The sequence below is a fragment of the Entelurus aequoreus genome, linkage group LG19, assembly GCF_033978785.1.
Source record: "Entelurus aequoreus isolate RoL-2023_Sb linkage group LG19, RoL_Eaeq_v1.1, whole genome shotgun sequence".
Classification (NCBI taxonomy): Eukaryota; Metazoa; Chordata; class Actinopteri; order Syngnathiformes; family Syngnathidae; genus Entelurus; species Entelurus aequoreus.
The window spans coordinates 10,173,234-10,192,355 of NC_084749.1; the positions used below are offsets into that span (position 1 = coordinate 10,173,234).

The 19,122-nt window shown below is 37.2% G+C and overlaps 1 protein-coding gene across 1 annotated transcript in view; it reads right to left on the reverse strand.

Annotated features, from left to right (window-relative positions):
* Positions 1-2,387: 2,387 nt before the first annotated feature.
* The window catches only part of LOC133635099 (mucolipin-2-like), a 29,086-nt gene continuing 12,351 nt past the window's right edge, over positions 2,388-19,122 (reverse strand). The window contains exons 9-14 of the mRNA XM_062027869.1: positions 17,427-17,576; positions 14,566-14,667; positions 14,361-14,483; positions 9,575-9,781; positions 7,146-7,279; positions 2,388-2,698 (exon numbers count right to left, since the gene is read on the reverse strand). Coding sequence (XP_061883853.1) covers positions 2,662-2,698; positions 7,146-7,279; positions 9,575-9,781; positions 14,361-14,483; positions 14,566-14,667; positions 17,427-17,576 — 753 coding nt within the window. The 3' untranslated portion in view covers positions 2,388-2,661. The remainder of the gene's footprint in view (positions 2,699-7,145; positions 7,280-9,574; positions 9,782-14,360; positions 14,484-14,565; positions 14,668-17,426; positions 17,577-19,122) is intronic.

The following is a 19,122-nucleotide window of genomic DNA, read 5'->3' on the forward strand; positions in this document are numbered from 1 at the left end:
CTATTGTCATTTGTACAGTTTGAAATTATGAAGTCAAGCAGATTTTTACATTTGAACAAAATAAATGTTTAGAAAGTATGATAATATAATATTTGTGGCGATATTGGGCAATATTAAAAGGTATGCAACTTCATGCAGTACATATATATGTCAAAATGAAATGAAGGAATAGTAAAAGTACCTTATTGACGTATGTCCATATTGTGATATTGACATATGATTGAATACAAATAATAACACGTGTCACACTGTAACATGCTCACACTTCTTTAGCGGAATGTCAGAAATGTGTTTTTGAAAGGATGCATCTGCACCTTGCATATTCCACATTCTTCCCACTGCAGGCTGGAAACAACTTTTTGTTCAAATAAAACATGTTTTCATCTTAATAAATACTATGCACTTTAAGGGTTTCAAACTAAGCATATTTCTACCATGATAAATGGCCTTAGCGGCGGTTCCCAACCTTTTAGGCAAGGCACTTCTTTCACACCCAGGGAGCCCTGACTTCTGTAGAAGTACTGCCATCTAGTGGAGGAGCATTTAATTGTCGCTTAGCGTCACTGCAATGGATAAATGAAAATACACAATATTTATATTTGTAGTCACAATAGTCTTTTTTTGGAGCAATTTAGTGCAATTTGATGGTGTGCCACGGCACAGTGGTTGGGAATCACTGCGAGTGTCAAAAGGAGATCCTTAAAGAATACGTATACATATATACATACACATATATAAGTACATACATACACATATACAGTATGTATACATACGGATACATACAAATATATGTACATACACATATACAGTATGTATACATACGGAGACACACACACGCACGCACGTAACAATACCAATATTTTGGTACTGGTACTAAAATTATTTTGATACTTTTCTATATAAAGGGTACCACAAAAAAATTGCATTATTGGCTTTATTGTAACAAAAAATCTTAGGGTACATTAAACATATGTTTCTTATTGCAATTTAGTCCTTAAATAAAATAGTGAACATACAAGACAACTTGTCTTTTAGTAGTAAGGCTCCTAATTAGTCTGCTGACATATGCAGTAACATATTGTGTCATTTATCATTCTATTATTTTGTCAACATTATTAAGGACAAGTGGTAGAAAATTGTTTATTAATCTACTTGTTTATTTACTGTTATTATCTGTTTACTTTCTCTTTTAACATGTTCTATCTACACTTCTGTTAAAATGTAATAATCACTTATTCTTCTGTTGTTTGATACTTTACATTAGTTTTGGATGATATCACAAATTTGGGTATCAATGCGATACCAAATAGTTACAGGATCATACATTGGTCATATTCAAAGTCCTCATGTGTCCAGGGACATATTTCCTGAGTTTATAAACATAATATCAATTCTTTAAAACAAAATAAGATGTTATGCCAAACAATATTGACTTAATCATAGTAGTATCGACTTGATACGTGCCTGCACTTGATATCATTACAGTGGATGTCAGGTGTAAATCCACCAATGGCGTTTGTTTACATTTTGATGCTGGTGAGCTACGGTTTGTAGTAAAGCATGTTTAGCTATTCCTCGTCCTGAAGGGATGATACTTGTAAGAAACATACTTTATTTGTCGCCATGGAGACGAGGATTAGTGATTTAGAAGTAGCTAAAACACTGCAGACTGCGGATGGACGTTAGCCGCTAGCTAGCTAGCCATGACTTAAAGCACCTCTTCTTCCTGAGGGCGTTTCAGTGTTATAACTTCACTTATATCTTTAGTTTTTAAGCCAAAATGCGTCCGTTCTCCCTTTTCTGTCTACACACTGTGTCTGCTTGTAAGTACTCTGTGTGCGCGCGCTGCCGAACATGCTCCTCTGCTCGTAAAACCAGCAATGTCACGACGTGACGACGACGCGAGCGCGGGGGGGTGCGGGACCGGTACGTTTCAGAGGCGATATAGTACCGAAAATTATTCATTAGTATCGCGGTACTATACTAATACCGGCATACCGTACAACCCTAATACACACACACACACACACCATCCATCCATCAACACCAAATCCACTCTTTAGGCCAAGTGCCGGTCCGCAGTGGCTCAGCGACCTAAGACGGTTGCGGCTGTAGGTTTGACCTCAGAGTTTCCCTTTCCTAGACGGACTGCCAGCCAAGGCTAACGAGCTCCGTCTGCCCGTCACCATTTTGCAGCAGCCCGCGTCCGCCATCACAGCCAATAGAGTTGCTGCCCATCTAATGCCTGTTCCGCCGTTGGGGACTATGAACCGGAACTGAAACCGTGTTGGCTCCTGAACTGCCAGTTTCCAAAACTGGGCTGTATCTTCCTTCACTGGTGTTAGGGAGTAGTGCGTGAAATAAGTAAAGATGTAACATCACAGACATCAGAGTTTGTTTTTACTTTGCAACATTTCATTGTAAACAACAACAATTGGTGATGTTATGCAGTAAAGTAAGATTCCCACACACAAACACACGTGCAGTCCTTTCACCATCTGTGCACACAAGAGTCAGCCTGATGGCCGACAACATCTGGTAAGTCTTGAAGATGTCTCTATTGCACCACACGCTTTGTACCTGCTGGAGCCAGCCACATGCTCACAGAAGATTGTGTCAAGTCCAGTTCCCATCAAGCTTCATTGGGACGTGTGACATTTGTCAGCTGATGAGTGTGACTTCATCGTTTTGATGGACTCTGTGAGGGTCATAGCCACAAAAGCATTGATTTGTCAAAAGCATACTGAACACCTTTTACACACAGATTGTAACTTTACAAAGATGTTTTTTAATATGTTCTTCCCCCTTTGATGCTTTCAATGCAATGAAATATTTAAACATTAAATATCATCTTCTTATCAGTGAGGGAAAAGATCATCAATTAATCACAGATACAGGTTTGGATGCACAGGGAGAAAAAGGGAAAGATAAACCAACACTGCCATTAAGTAAACCACTGACTTCCTTGAGAGGGACAAATATGTTCTGTAGCAGTAAACTTATATTTTGTACATAGTATATTATAACATTATTTATTGTGTACATAGTATATTATAACATTATTTGTTATGTACATAGTAAATAACATTTGTTGTGTACATAGTAAATTATAACATTATTTGTTGTGTACATAGTAAATTATAACATTTATTGTGTACATAGTAAATTTTATTTTTTGTGTACATAGTAAATTATAACATTTGTTGTGTACAAAGTAAATTATAACATTTATTGTATACATAGTAAATTATAACATTTGTTGTGTACATAGTAAAGCATAACATTATTATGTACATTGTAAATTAACATTGTGTACATAGTAAATTATAACCCTATCTTTTTGTGTACATAGTATATTATGACATTTGTTGTGTACATAGTAAATTATAACAATATTTCTTGTGTACATAGTAAATTATAACATTTCTTGTGTACATGACATCTATAAAGAGAGCCTCCAGGCCTACAATTTAGTCTTAAAAAGTGCTAGAGAAACATTCTTCTCCAATATCATAAACAGCAACACAAATAAGGCCAAAACCCTATTCACAATCGTTGACAGACTGACTAAACCCCCAACACAAATACCAGCCGAACTCCATTCCACGCAGAAATGCAATGACTTTGCATTCTTTTATACTGATAAAATTGAAGGCATCAGACGCACCATCAATATCTCAAGTAAAAAAGTTGGATCACCACCCCATTTAGGCAAAAGTAACACAGCAATGATGGCAAGCTTTAATGCCATAGACTCTAAAACTCTAGTGGAAACGGTGACAGCTCTAAAGTCATCCACCTGCTGCCTTGATGTTTTACCTACCAACTTCTTTAAGAATGTTTTTGACTGCCTATCAACAGACATCTTGCAAATAGTTAATAATTCTATTAAATCGGGCAATTTCCCGAAGGCTTTCAAAACTGCAGTCATTAAACCGCTTCTAAAAAAGCAGAGCCTAGATGCCTCTGTTATCAACAACTACAGACCAATTTCAAATCTACCATTCATAAGTAAAATAATTGAGAAAGTTGTCCTCCAACAACTAAATCACTTCTTGGCTTCTACTGGCTGCCACAACAACTTCCAGTCAGGATTTCGACCTCTTCATAGCACAGAGACGGCCCTTCTTAAAGTTATAAATGACATCCGTCTAAACACAGACTCTGGCAAAACTTCAGTATTAATGCTTTTGGACCTCAGTGCTGCATTTGACACTGTCGACCACTCAATACTTTTGGACAGGTTGGAAAACTGGGTGGGGATCTCAGGCACAGTTTTAAGCTGGTTCAAGTCATATCTACAAGATAGGAACTATTTTGTTTCCATTGGTGACTTTGTATCAGAACCAACCAACGTAACGTGTGGAGTCCCCCAAGGTTCAATCTTGGGGCCGACTTTATTTAACATCTATATGCTCCCACTAGGACAAATCATGCAAAATAATAACATTGACCATCATTGCTATGCCGATGACACCCAAATCTATGTAGCGCTATCACCAAATGACTATCGCCCCATAGATCTTCTGTGCCAGTGCATTGAGCAAGTCAAACACTGGATGTGCCAAAATTTCCTACAACTAAATGAAGATAAAACTGAGATAATTGTTTTTGGTGCTAAAAAAGAAAGGTTTAAAGTCATCCAACACCTTCAATCACTGTCCCTGAAAACCTCAAATAAAGCCAGAAATCTTGGGGTTATTTTAGATTCTGATTTACATTTCGACAGTCACATCAAATCAGTAACAAAATCGGCCTACTATCACCTCAAAAATGTAAAAAGACTTAGAGGGCTCATGTCAGCTCAAGACTTAGAAAAACTTGTACATGCCTTTATTACCAGTAGGCTAGACTATTGTAATGGTCTCCTTGCAGGTCTTCCCAAAAAAACTGTCAGGCAGCTACAGCTTGTTCAGAACGCTGCTGCTAGAGTTCTAACAAAGACCAAAAAATGTGAGCACATTACACCAATTCTTAAATCCTTACATTGGCTCCCTGTACATCAGACAATAGATTTCAAAATCCTCCTGCTCACATATAAATCACTACATGGTCTAGGGCCCAAGTATATCACTGATATGCTCCCACTATATACGCCCTCTAGATCACTAAGATCTTCTGAGACCAATCTGTTAGCGGTTCCAAGAGTAAACTCAAATCAAGGGAGATCATCATTCAGTCACTATGCAACACATAGCTGGAATAAACTTCCTGAAGATGTCAGACTCTCCCCAACTCTCACTACTTTTAAAACTAGACTGAAGACTTTTATGTTCACCTTAGCTTTCAGCTAAATCTTTTAATCTTTTAACTTTTAACGTCTGCACTGTTTTTATTTTTATTGTCTGCATTTTAATTTTGCTTTTATTTTCTTTCATTTCACTTTGTTGTCTGTGAAGCACTTTGAGTCTGCCTTGTGTATGAAAAGCGCTATACAAATAAAGTTGCCTTGCCTTGCCTTGCCTACATAGTAAATTATAACATTTTTTGTGTACATAGTAAATTATAACATTTGTTGTGTACATAGTAAAGCATAACATTATTATGTACATTGTAAATTAACATTGTGTACATAGTAAATTATAACCCTATTTTTTGTGTACATAGTATATTATGACATTTGTTGTGTACATAGTAAATTATAACATTTATTATGTATATAGTAAAACAATTGTTTTGTGTACATAGTAAATTATAACAATTATTGTGTACATAGTAAATTATAACACTTGTTGTGTACATAGTAAATTATAACACTTGTTGTGTACATAGTAAATTACAGCATTTGTTGTGTATGTAGTAAATTATAACAATATTTATTGTGTACATAGTAAATTATAACATTTGTTGTGTTCATAGTAAATTATAACATTATTTGTTGTGTACATAGTAAATTATAACATTATTTATGTACATTGTAAATTAACATTATTGTGTACATATTAAATTATTACACTATTTTTTGTGTACATAGTATATTATGACATTTGTTGTGTACATAGTAAATTATAACATTTATTATGTACATAGAAAAAACAATGTTTTAGTGTGTACATAGTAAATTATAACATTTATTATGTACATAGTAAAAACAATTTTTTATTGTGTACATAGTAAATTAACATTATTTATTGTGTATATAGAAAATTATAACATGTTTTATTGTGTACATAGTAAATTATAACTATTTATTGTGTACATAGTAAATTATAATGTTATTTATTGTGTATATAGTTAATAGGATTATTTATTGTGTACATAGTAAATTATGATTATTGTGTACATAGTAAATTATAACATTTGTGTACATAGTAAATTATGTTATTTATTGTTTATATAGTTAATCATATTTTTTGTGTACATAGTAAATTATAACAATTGTGTACATGATAAATTATGATTATTTATTGTGTATTTAGTAGATTAACATCATTTATTGTGTACATAGTAAATTATAACTTTTGTTGTGTACATGGTAAATTATGATTATTTATTGTGTACTTAGTAGATTAACATTATTTATTGTGTACATAGTTAGCAAATTAGTTTTAAGAAAAGTTAATGGTTCATTAAACATTTTTACATTAAACAAATAATTTTCCCGACTTGGACTTGAGGTTTTTCTGTGATTTTAGTGCCCATGTTTTTATACCGTCAAAGTTAACGCATACGATTAATCACAAAAAATTATCGCATTAATCATGAATAAACACATAATTTATTTTGACCGCACATCTGCACCTTGTTTACAATATAATAGCAGAAATGTTGACAATGTGCACTTCATAGTGAACTGTTAATAAATGACGTACCTTAAATTTGTATTTGTGTCAAAATATTAGGGTATTTTTTCAAGGTCATTTAAAGTACGCAAGCTAGTAATTGAACTGTGATTAATCCAAATTCAAACGTGTGATTAACCTGATATCAGAAAGTGGAAATGACATTTTTAGACACATTTTAGTTCCAAGGAAACATACATCTGTGTTACAATTTACAGATAAACTTGGAAATAACCCTAATTAATTATTCTCCTTTATTGGCATAGCCATTAGTGAAATGCATCTTTCTACATGATGCAAGTGTGTTGATACTGTACAGTATTTACAGTACATAGCTGCATTGATGTATGTGTTGGATCATACCGTGCACAGCAGCAGATGAGCGGGTATCGAATGTGGACGTCTGGTTGTCTGCTCTCCTCTGAAGCGATGATATCCTTCTGATCGTGGAGGAACTTTTGCAGGTCCGTCAGCGGGAAGCCATCCTTCTGGTAATTCTGGTAGAAGGAACGTGAAATTAAAACGTGCACTTGTGTGCAGGAATGTTCCTTTTTCACATCTGGTATGATACCAATATAGTGTCAATCAAGAATCATACATACTTTTATCATTTTGCCGTGTGGAATGTTACAGAAGTAGCTACGTTAAACACAAACCTATTTTTTATTAACCGACTGCAATGGACGTATGCTGTCTTCAAGTTGAAGTGGAGTGGTAATTTTTTTTTTTTTTTTTTTTTTTTTTTTTAAATCAACACAATAATTAAAGTTCATGACGCAGTAAGTTGAAGGTAGCGGACACGTTTGTTACTGGATACTTTCTAATCTGCCTTGGAGACTTTGTATGTGTAAATAACATGCAACTATAAATATTTGATGCTTGCTTATATTGACAAATGTGCTGTTTTATTGTTCAATGACTATTGCGTATGTCTAGCTCATGTGCTATTGTGTGCTAAGCTGTTGTGTAGCTGCTAGCTCCTAGTAGGCTATACCTTTCGTAAAAGAATTTTAGTAAAATAGAAGAAATTGTGTGCTTATTTGACGACATTTAAATATTAACTGGCTGTCCAGCTTTGCACAAGTAAACACGCCGCAGGACTGCTTGTATCGCACATATCACACACAAGTAAACACGCCGCAGGACTGCTTGTATCACACAGGATATCACACACACAAGTAAACACGCCGCAGGACTGCTTGTATCGCACATGATATCACACAAGTAAACAAACCGCAGGACTGCTTGTATCGCACATATCATCACACACAAGTAAACACGCCGCAGGACTGCTTGTATCACACAGGATACCACACACAAGTAAACACGCCGCAGGACTGCTTGTATCACACATTATATCTCACACAAGTAAACACGCTGCAGGACTGCTTGTATCGCACATGATATCACACAAGTAAACACGCCGCAGGACTGCTGGTACCGCACATGATATCACACACAAGTAAACACGCTGCAGGACTGCTTGTATCGCACAGGATATCTCACAGGTAAACACGCCGCAGGACTGCTTGTATCGCACATGATATCACACACAAGTAAACACGCCGCAGGACTGCTTGTATCGCACATGGTATCACACACAAGTAAACACGCCGCATGACTGCTTGTATCGCACATGATATCACACACAAGTAAACACGCCGCAGGACTGCTTGAATCGCACAGGATATCTCACAAGTAAACACGCCGCAGGACTGCTTGTATCGCACATGATATCACACACAAGTAAACACGCTGCAGGACTGCTTGTATCGCACATGGTATCACACACAAGTAAACACGCCACAGGACTGCTTGAATCGCACAGGATATCTCACTAGTAAACACGCCGCAGGACTGCTTGTATCGCACAGGATATCTCACACATGGTATCACACACAAGTAAATACGCCGCAGGACTGCTTGTATCGCACATGATATCTCACACTAGTAAACACGCTGCAGGACTGCTTGTATCGCACAGGATATCTCACACAAGTAAACACGCCGCAGGACTGCTTGTATCACACATGGTATCACACACAAGTAAATACGCCGCAGGACTGCTTGTATCGCACATGATATCTCACACTAGTAAACACGCCGCAGGACAGCTTGTATCGCACAGGATATCTCACACAAGTAAACACGCCGCTAGACTGCTTGTATCACACATGGTATCACACACACAAGTAAACACGCTGCAGGACTACTTATATTGCACATGGTATCACACACAAGTAAACACGCCGCAGGACTGCTTGTATCGCACATGATATCACACACAAGTAAACACGCCGCCGGACTGCTTGTATCGCACATGATATCACACACAAGTAAACACGCCGCAGGACTGCTTGTATCGCACATGATATCACACAAGTAAACACGCCGCAGGAATGCTTGTATCGCACATGGTATCACACAAGTAAACACGCCGCAGGACTGCTTGTATGGCACAGGATATCACACATTTTACATGCAAGATGATATTGCTTTCGGTCTCCCCTAGAGGGGGGGGGTTACCCACATATGCGGTCCTCTCCAAGGTTTCTCATAGTCATTCACATTGACGTCCCACTGGGGTGAGTTTTCCTTGCCCGTATGTGGGCTCTGTACCGAGGATGTCGTTGTGGCTTGTACAGCCCTTTGAGACACTTGTGATTTAGGGCTATATAAATAAACATTGATTGATTGATTGATTGATTTGCTGATATTGCACTGATATCAATGTTTTCAGGCCTGTTGGTACTGATGCAGTAATAAAAAGAGGAGAAGGTTGTCGTAAGTACCTTGATGGTCTCGTAGGCGTCTGTGATGAGGGCGATGAAGAGCGACAGCACCATGTAGATGAAGAGCGAGATGAAGGAGTAGAGGTATGCACGACTGAAGAGCCAAACCAGCGTGTTCTTGTCCTTCAGCTGGGCGAAGGTGGTGAACATGTCGTCACCGTTCAACAAAGAAAACAGACACTCCGCCACCAGGCTCAGGCCCTCAAACTAGAAGAAGCCCACAAAAACAGTCATTCATCGTTATTAACGCTTGTTCCTCCACATCCTGGTATCGGCCACCTAATAGGACGGTTGTCATGACCACCAAGCCGCATGAACCAGGGATGTCCAAAGTGCGGCCCGGGGGTCTTTTGCAGCCCGCATTTGAGAGAGATATATATCTATCTATGTATCTATCTATCTATAGAGATATATATAGAGATATATATATAGAGATAGAGATAGATAGATATATATATCTCTATCCATCTATCTAGATATATCTATATCTATCTATCTATATCTATATATATCTATATCTATATATATTTTTATATATATAATTTCAATGGTCTTATATTGACCTAATTTATTTAAGGCTGTAATTACTTCACATCAAATATTCCACTTTGAAATGTTTTTGCGGCAAATGATTGCATATTTTGTGTTTCTGCCATAAAAACAGGGTTTTGACAAAAAAGGGAAAAATGATAACCCTAACAGTGTTTTTCAACCTCTGTGCCGCGGCACACTAGTGAGTGAGATAGTCTGGTGTGCCGTGGGAGATTATCTAATTTCACATATTTGAGTTAAAAACATTTTTTGCAAACCAGTAATTATAGTCTGCAAATGATGTGTTGTTGTTGAGTGTCTAGAGCTCAGCAGAGTAACCATGTAATACTCTTCCATATCATTAGGTGGCAGCTGGTAGCTAATTGCTTTGTAAATGCAGGTAAAAAGGTGTCTTATGCTTAAACCAAAAATAGACAAAAGGCGAGTGCCCTTAAGAAAAGGCATTGAAGCTTAGGGAAGGCTATGCAGAACGAAAGTAAAACTGAACTGGCTACAAAGTAAACAAAAACAGAATGCTGGACGACAGCAAAAACTTACTGTGGAGCTAAGACAGCGTCCACAATGTACATCCGAACAGGACATGACAATCAACAATGTCCCCACAAAGAAGGATAAAAACAACTGAAATATTATTGATTGCTAAAACAAAGTAGATGCGGGAAATATCGCTCAAAGGAAGACATTAAACTGATACAGGAAAATACCAAAAAAAAACAGAAAAAGCCACCAAAATAGGAGCACAAGACAAGAACTAAAATGCTACGCACAGGAAAACAGCAAAAAACTCCAAATAAGTCACGGCGTGATGTGACAGGTGGTGACAGTACACCTACTTTGAGACAAGAGCTATAGTGATGCATGCTTGGCTATGCTTTAAAGTCATATACAACAATTGCGACAATGACCCGAACGCCTCCCTAGGGAGGTGTTTAGGGCACGTCCGGCCGGTAGGAGGCCACGGGGAAGACCCAGGACACGTTGGGAAGACTATGTCTCCCGGCTGGCCTGGGAACGCCTCGTGATCCCCCGGGAAGAGCTAGACGAAGTGGCTGGGGAGAGGGAAGTCTGGGCTTCCCTGCTTAGGCTGCTGGCCCGCGACCCGACCTCGGATAAGCAGAGGAAGATGGATGGATGGATGGATGGATGGATGGATGGACTTTTAACTGTCAACTGAGTTTATGATTTCTGCTGGTAATGTGCCTCCGGATTTTTTCAACGCAAAATATGTGCCTTGGCTCAAAAAAGGTTGAAAAACACTGCCCTAACAGATCTGAATTTCCACCGGATATTTAAGCGTTGAATAATAATTACTATTTTCATTCAGGTACACACATATGATAATAAACACTGCAGTCCATAAAACTAGACTGGAGTCCTAAAAAAGAAGAACAGGCATCAAACTCAGAGACCAGACTGTTCCTCCAGCGTATGATAAGATCTAACATTCTACTAAAGTATGAACACAACACAACTTCCTCTGTTTATTCCTGAAGTAAATACTCTCACAGCATGGCGCACACCTCAACTATGTTGGAAAACATGAGCCAGCAGACTCAGAGAAACCAAAGCACCAGCGATGGCACTTGAACGGAGACATTTGTGAAAACTTCCACAGCAGACTTCAATGTCAGTGAGTCCCGACTACACACTGGGAAAAATGGAAATACTTCACAACTGCATTGGAGAAGATATGTGAGTAAATGCTGACATCTCGTGTCAACACTCGGTATTTCAGTACAGTCGGCTTGACATCATACCACAATTTCCATGCAATTTATGAATTTAAACAATTCTCAATACCACAATATAAAACAAATGTACTTTTGAAGTGACTACTTTGACAATTGTTCAATATCAGCGAGCAGCAACACATTTAAATTTTAGTATGAGCTGCCAAGAGGTAACTAACTATACATTGTAACAAGAACAGCAGTGTTTTTTAAGCCCACAGTATATTAAATGTTTATAAATATGATCATAAATAACAATAGTCAACTATTTTACATTGTAACAAGAACAGTAGTGTTCTATAACCTCACAGTATATTAAATGTTTATAGATATGATCATAAATAACAACAATAGTCAACTATTTTACATTATAACAAGAACGGTAGTGTTCTATAACCTCACAGTATATTAAATGTTTATAAATATGATCATAAATAACAACAGTCAACTATTTTACATTGTAACAAGAACAGTAGTGTTCTATAACCTCACAGTATATTAAATGTTTATAAATATGATTATAAATAACAATAGTCAACTATTTTACATTGTAACAAGAACAGTAGTGTTCTATAACCTCACAGTATATTAAATGTTTATAAATATGATTATAAATAATAGTCAACTATTTTACATTGTAACAAGAACAGTAGTGTTCTATAACCTCACAGTATATTAAATGTTTATAAATATGATTATAAATAACAACAATAGTCAACTATTTTACATTATAACAAGAACGGTAGTGTTCTATAACCTCACAGTATATTAAATGTTTATAAATATGATCATAAATAACAATAGTCAACTATTTTACATTGTAACAAGAACAGTAGTGTTCTATAACCTCACAGTATATTAAATGTTTATAAATATGATTATAAATAACAACAATAGTCAACTATTTTACATTGTAACAAAAACGGTAGTGTTCTATAACCTCACAGTATATTAAATGTTTATAAATATGATCATAAATAACAATAGTCAACTATTTTACATTGTAACAAGAACAGCAGTGTTTTATAAGCTGATTATTAGGTGATTAGATCACAAGGCCCTCCTGGGCCATCTACGCACCTGTCGCTGTCTTCGAGGCCGGTCCTGGCACACCCCATTCCGCGGCAGGCCTGCAGGCCACGCCCCCCTCCACAGTGGCATACTATGCTTTGCAGTACGCAGACTTTATTACCTCCGCCAAATAGGTTATGTTTTCGCCAGGGTTCGTTTGTTAGCCACATCAACTCAAAAAGTTATGGACAGATTTTGATGAAATGACCGAAAAAAAATTTTTTTCTCATCTACTACGAACACACATCTCCCCAACGCTTCCTCTTGTTCGGCCCTTTACGGTGTCCCACAAAAACTTGACGATTGTGCATTGCGCATAGGACTTTGGGAGTTGGAGTTCATCTTCAGACGCAGACGGCAGAAAAAAACTACACTCGACACTTTTGAACCCTATCACGCATTACGGCATTATTGTGAGGATTTTGAAACGGCAATACCGTGTTAACAACAATACCGTTACAGCTAGAGATGTCCGATAATGGCTTTTTTGCCGATATTCCGATATTGTCCAACTCTTAATTACCGATTCCGATATCAACCGATACCGATATATACAGTCGTGGAATTAAAACATTATTATGCCTAATTTTGTTGTGATGCCCCGCTGGATGCATTAAACAATGTAACAAGGTTTTCCAAAATAAATCAACTCAAGTTATGGAAAAAAATGCCAACATGGCCCTGCCATATTTATTATTGAAGTCACAAAGTGCTTTTTTTTTTTTTTTAACATGCCTCAAAACAGCAGCTTGGAATTTGGGACATGCTCTCCCTGAGAGAGCATGAGGAGGTTGAGGTGGGCGGGGTTGAGGTGGGGGTAGCGGAGGGTGTATATTGTAGCGTCCCGGAAGAGTTAGTGCTGCAAGGGGTTCTGGGTAATTGTTCTGTTGTGTTTATGTTGTGTTACGGTGCGGATGTTCTCCCGAAATGTGTTTGTCATTCTTGTTTGGTGTGGGTTCACAGTGTGGCGCATATTTGTAACAGTGTTAAAGTTGTTTATACGGCTCCCCTCAGTGTGACCTGTATGGCTGTTGACCAAGTTGGCCTTGCATTCACTTGTGTGTGAAAAGCCGTAGATAGTATGTGATTGGGCCGTCACGCAAAGGCAGTGCCTTTAAGGTTTATTGGCGCTCTGTACTTCTCCCTACGTCCGTGTACACAGCGGCGTTTTAAAAAGTCATAAATATGACTTTTTGAAACCGATAATTTCCGATATTACATTTTAAAGCATTTATCGGCCGATAACATCGGCAGTCTGATATTATCGGACATCTCTAGTTACAGCACTAGTAGATATTGTATCTGCTGATGATGTTGTAAAAAAAGAAAAGAAAAAGATGAATAAAAAAAGACAGAAACAGATAAACTTCAAAATGCTAAATATAGGCCCAATAATCGGCCCAACTGATAATCGTTGGATCCCTACGAGTTACCTTCTCATGGTAAGGTCCTAGTACGATCCACCCACAGAAGGTGTATCCCAGGTAGATCATGCCTGCACAGCAGCAGAAACGCAGCACCTTTGGAAAGGCTGCCTTCATGGTCAAGATCAGCACCTGTTGGAAGTACAGTGCTGTGTAAATACCTTTACATAGAAAAGAAGTGAAATATGTTGCCTACATAAGTGTGAAGACTTACATTGTATTTCTGGAAGTAGCCCAGATATCTGATCACACCGACCCACACTAATAACGTGGCCGTTCCCAGAAATATACTGCACACATCGTAGCTGGTCAGACTCTACGGGAAGAAAAGAACCATCTTATGACCACATCGCAACTATGAAGATTTACAAGTACAGTTACACTTCAATGTTTGTGGATTCAATCCATTTCTTCAGCATTTTCTACAGATTTTTTACCTTAAGCATTTTCAAGCATAAGAATGTCTAAATAAACTAAAAATGTCAATACTACATCAGTACTACGCAGTACTGTACAGTGCATGTTTTGTTTCATAGTCACTAAAATACAATATTGGGTGTGTGTGCACGTGTGCAGGAATAGGTACCTTTCATATTTGAACCGATACGGTACCAATTCCCAGTATCTGAGAATCCATAATGGTACCCATTTCTGGTATACATTTTTTTTTTTTTTTTAAGTAACATTAGACAGTGAGCTGATAATTTACAAACCGCAAAAGCAGTGAAGTTGGCATGTTGTAAATGGTAAATAAAAACACTTACAGTATATTCAATTGAATAGACTGCAAAGACAAGATACTTAACGTTCAAACTGGAAAACTGTTATTTTTTACAAATATTGTATACTATATACTGCTAAATTATATACTAACAATATTAAAATAACAGTATTGTGCGGCTAACAGCTATCTGGCAACTAGCGGTCTAATCACTAGCTGGCAACTGGTGCGATAATCGCTCGCTGACAAGCAGCACGATAATTGCCAGCTGGCAACTAGAGTGCTTAACGCTAGCTGACAACTAGTGCGCCAAACGGTTACTGACAACTAGGGCACTAGTTGTTAGCTGACAACCAGAGCACTAACTCAATTAAACTCAAACTCAACTAATTGCTAGCTGACAACTAGTGTGCTAATCGCTAGCTGGCAACTAGAGCACTATTTGCTAGCTGACAACTAGCGTGCTAATCGCTAGCTGGCAACTAGAGCACTAATCACTGACTACTAGCGTGTTGATCACTACCTGACAACTAACACGTTAATTGGTAGCTGGCAACTAGAGCGCTTAATGCCAGCTGACAACTACCGTGCTTACACCTAGCTAAAAGGTAGGATGCTAGACAACAACTAGGGCGCTCTAATCGCTACCTGGCAAATGACGCGTTTATTGCTATTTGGCAAATGCCGTGTGAATTGCTAGCTGGCAACTGGCGTTCTAATCGCTAGCTGGTAACTAACGCGCTAAGTGCCAGCTGGCAACTAGTGCGCTAATCGCGATCTGGCAAATGAATGCGCTAATCGCCAGCTATCCTAAATGCTAACATGAATGTAGTATAATTATTTATTAATGTTGTATGACAGTGTGTTGGCTCAATGTTCATGACTATTTGAAGATCACAAAAAACTAGGGATGTATGATAATATCGGACTGCCGATATTATCGGCCGATAAATGCTTTAAAATATAATAAATTATCGGTATCCTTTTTTTTATTATCGGTATTGGTTTTTTATTTATTTCTTATTTTTATTTTTTATTAAATCAACATAAAAAACACAAGATACACTTACAATTAGTGCACCAACCCAAAAAACCTCCCTCCCCCATTTACACTCATTCACACAAAAGGGTTGTTTCTTTCTGTTATTAATATTCTGGTTCCTACATTATATATCAATATATATCAATACAGTCTGCAAGGGATACAGTCCGTAAGCACACATGATTGTGCGTGCTGCTGGTCCACTAATAGTACTAAGCTTTAACAGTTAATTTTACTCATTTTCATTAATTACTAGTTTCTATGTAACTGTTTTTATATTGTTTTACTTTCTTTTTTATTCAAGAAAATGTTTTTAATTTATTTATCTTTTATTTTATGAATTTTTAAAAAAAGGACCTTATCTTCATACCTGGTTGTCCAAATTAGGCATAATAATGTGTTAATTCCACGACTGTATATATCGGTATCGGTTGATATCGGTAATTAAAGAGTTGGACAATATCGGAATATTGGATATCGGCAAAAAACCATTATCGGACATCCTAGTATCGGTTTCAAAAAAGTAAAATTTATGACTTTTTTTAAACGCCGCTGTGTACACGGACGTAGGGAGAAGTACAGAGCACCAATAAACCTTAAAGGCACTGCCTTTGCGTGCCGGCCCAATCACATAATATCTACGGCTTTTCACACACACAAGTGAATGCAAGGCATACTTGGCCAACAGCCATACAGGTCACAATGAGGGTAGCTGTATAAACAACTTTAACACTGTTACAAATATGCGCCACACTGTGAACCCACACCAAACAAGAATGACAAACACATTTCGGGAGAACATCCGCACCGTAACACAACATAAACACAACAAAACAAATACCCAGAACCCCTTGCAGCACTAACTCTTCCGGGACGCTACAATATACACCCCCCGCTACCCCCCCACCAACCCCGCCCACCTCCACCTCCTCATGCTCTCTCAGGGAGAGCATGTCACAAATTCCAAGCTGCTGTTTTGAGGCATGTTAAAAAAAATAATGCACTTTGTGACTTCAATAATAAATATGGCAGTGCCATGTTGGCATTTTTTTCCATAACTTGAGTTGATTTATTTTGGAAAACCTTGTTACATTGTTTAATGCATCCAGCAGGGCATCACAACAAAATTAGGCATAATAATATGTTAATTCCACGACTGTATATATCGGTATCGGTTGATATCGGAATCGGTAATTAAGAGTTGGACAATATCAAAATATCGGCAAAAAAGGCATTATCGGACATCTCTACAAAAAACAAACAAAATCTCTGCTGTAAAATGATTTTGAAAAGAAGACATCTGATAGTTTACCTTTGCTTGTATTTCCATCTTCAGTATGGATCCCACGATGGTCAAGAGGTCGCTGACAATGACCAGCACATACCAGCCATTGAGGAACTCTGCCTGGTCGTCCTCACACGCTTTACGGTTGTAGTTGTCATGGAGGAATCTGGAGAATCTCTGGGAGGAAAGATGTGACAATATGTGCGTCTAAGGCAGGGGTGTCTGAATGCATGCGTGGGCCAATTTGATAGTTTTCATTTTTAAACCCAATACAATATATACAGTATAGAGATTTTTTTTATTTTTACTTTTAGCTCTCCACTCAAGTTTGGTACCTGGGAGCTAGAAGGGTCTAAGTGATAAAACATGTGTCATACATTATCATTCAATCTCAAGATGAACTTCAGGTGTATCTGTTGAATAAAGTAAAACAATGTTTATGTTTGATGTCCTTTTCGGCAAAGAAAACCCTGTTTTTCATGGCAACAACACAGAATATGCAATATTTTAGCCCAAAAATATTTAAAAGTGGAATATTTAATGCAAAGTAATTGGAGCCTTAAATAAGTCAATAATTCATAACAAATTTGATTTTGATACATTATTATTTTCTGAGCAATAAAAGAAAATCCCATTAAAATTCTTAGGGATACAAAACAGCCCCACTCATAAAAGTGTTAAAAATAAGTCATAATTATTTATTTTTTTGTTTGTATTATCCATCCATTTTCTACCGCTTGTCCCGTTCGGGGTCGCGGGGGGTGCTGGAGCCTATCCCAGCTGCACCCTGGACAAGTGTCGACCTCATCACGGGGCCAACACAGACAACATTCACACACTGGGGACTGTTTAGTGTTGCCAATCAACCTATCCCCAGGTGCATGTCTTTGGGCCCTTTTTTTCCTTCTTTTTAAAGAAAAAGTTTTTATGGCAAACACAAAAATGAAATTAATAATTTTTGTACAAAAAATAAATATTTCAAAGTAGAATATTTGATGTTAAGTAATTGAAACGTTCAATAGGCCAATAATTCATCAATCAATCAATCAATCAATGTTTATTTATATAGCCCTAAATCACAAGTGTCTCAAATTCATAATAACATTGACTTTAATTCCATCCATCCATTTTCTACAGCTTGTCCCTTAAATGAATTATAATTTTTTTAGCAATGACAGTTTTAAAGAAAAATAACCGGCTGCATGGTAGCTTTTTGTTAGTATTTGTTATTAGAGTACATTTCACCCGTTTGCTATTTTATTCCACTTTTTTATATATATTTTTGTAATAGTATTTTTAAAATGTCCACTGAAAAATGAAAGCATGCGGGGGACATTTAGAATATTTCCATTTTTAAACCCAACCTAAGACATGTGCACACTATCTCAATACATACCATATTTTTCGGACTATAAATCGCAGTTTTTTTCATAGTTTGGCCGGGGGTGCGAATTATACTCAGGAGCGACTTATGTGTGAAATTATTAACACATTAGCGTAAAATATCAAATAATATTATTTATCTCATTCACGTAAGAGACTAGACGTATAAGATTTCATGGGATTTAGCGATTAGGAGTGACAGATTGTTTGGTAAACGTATAGCATGTTCTATATGTTATAGTTATTTGAATGACTCTTACCATAATATGTTACATTAACATACCAGGCACGTTCTCAGTTGGTTATTTATGCCTCATATAACGTACACTTATTCAGCCTG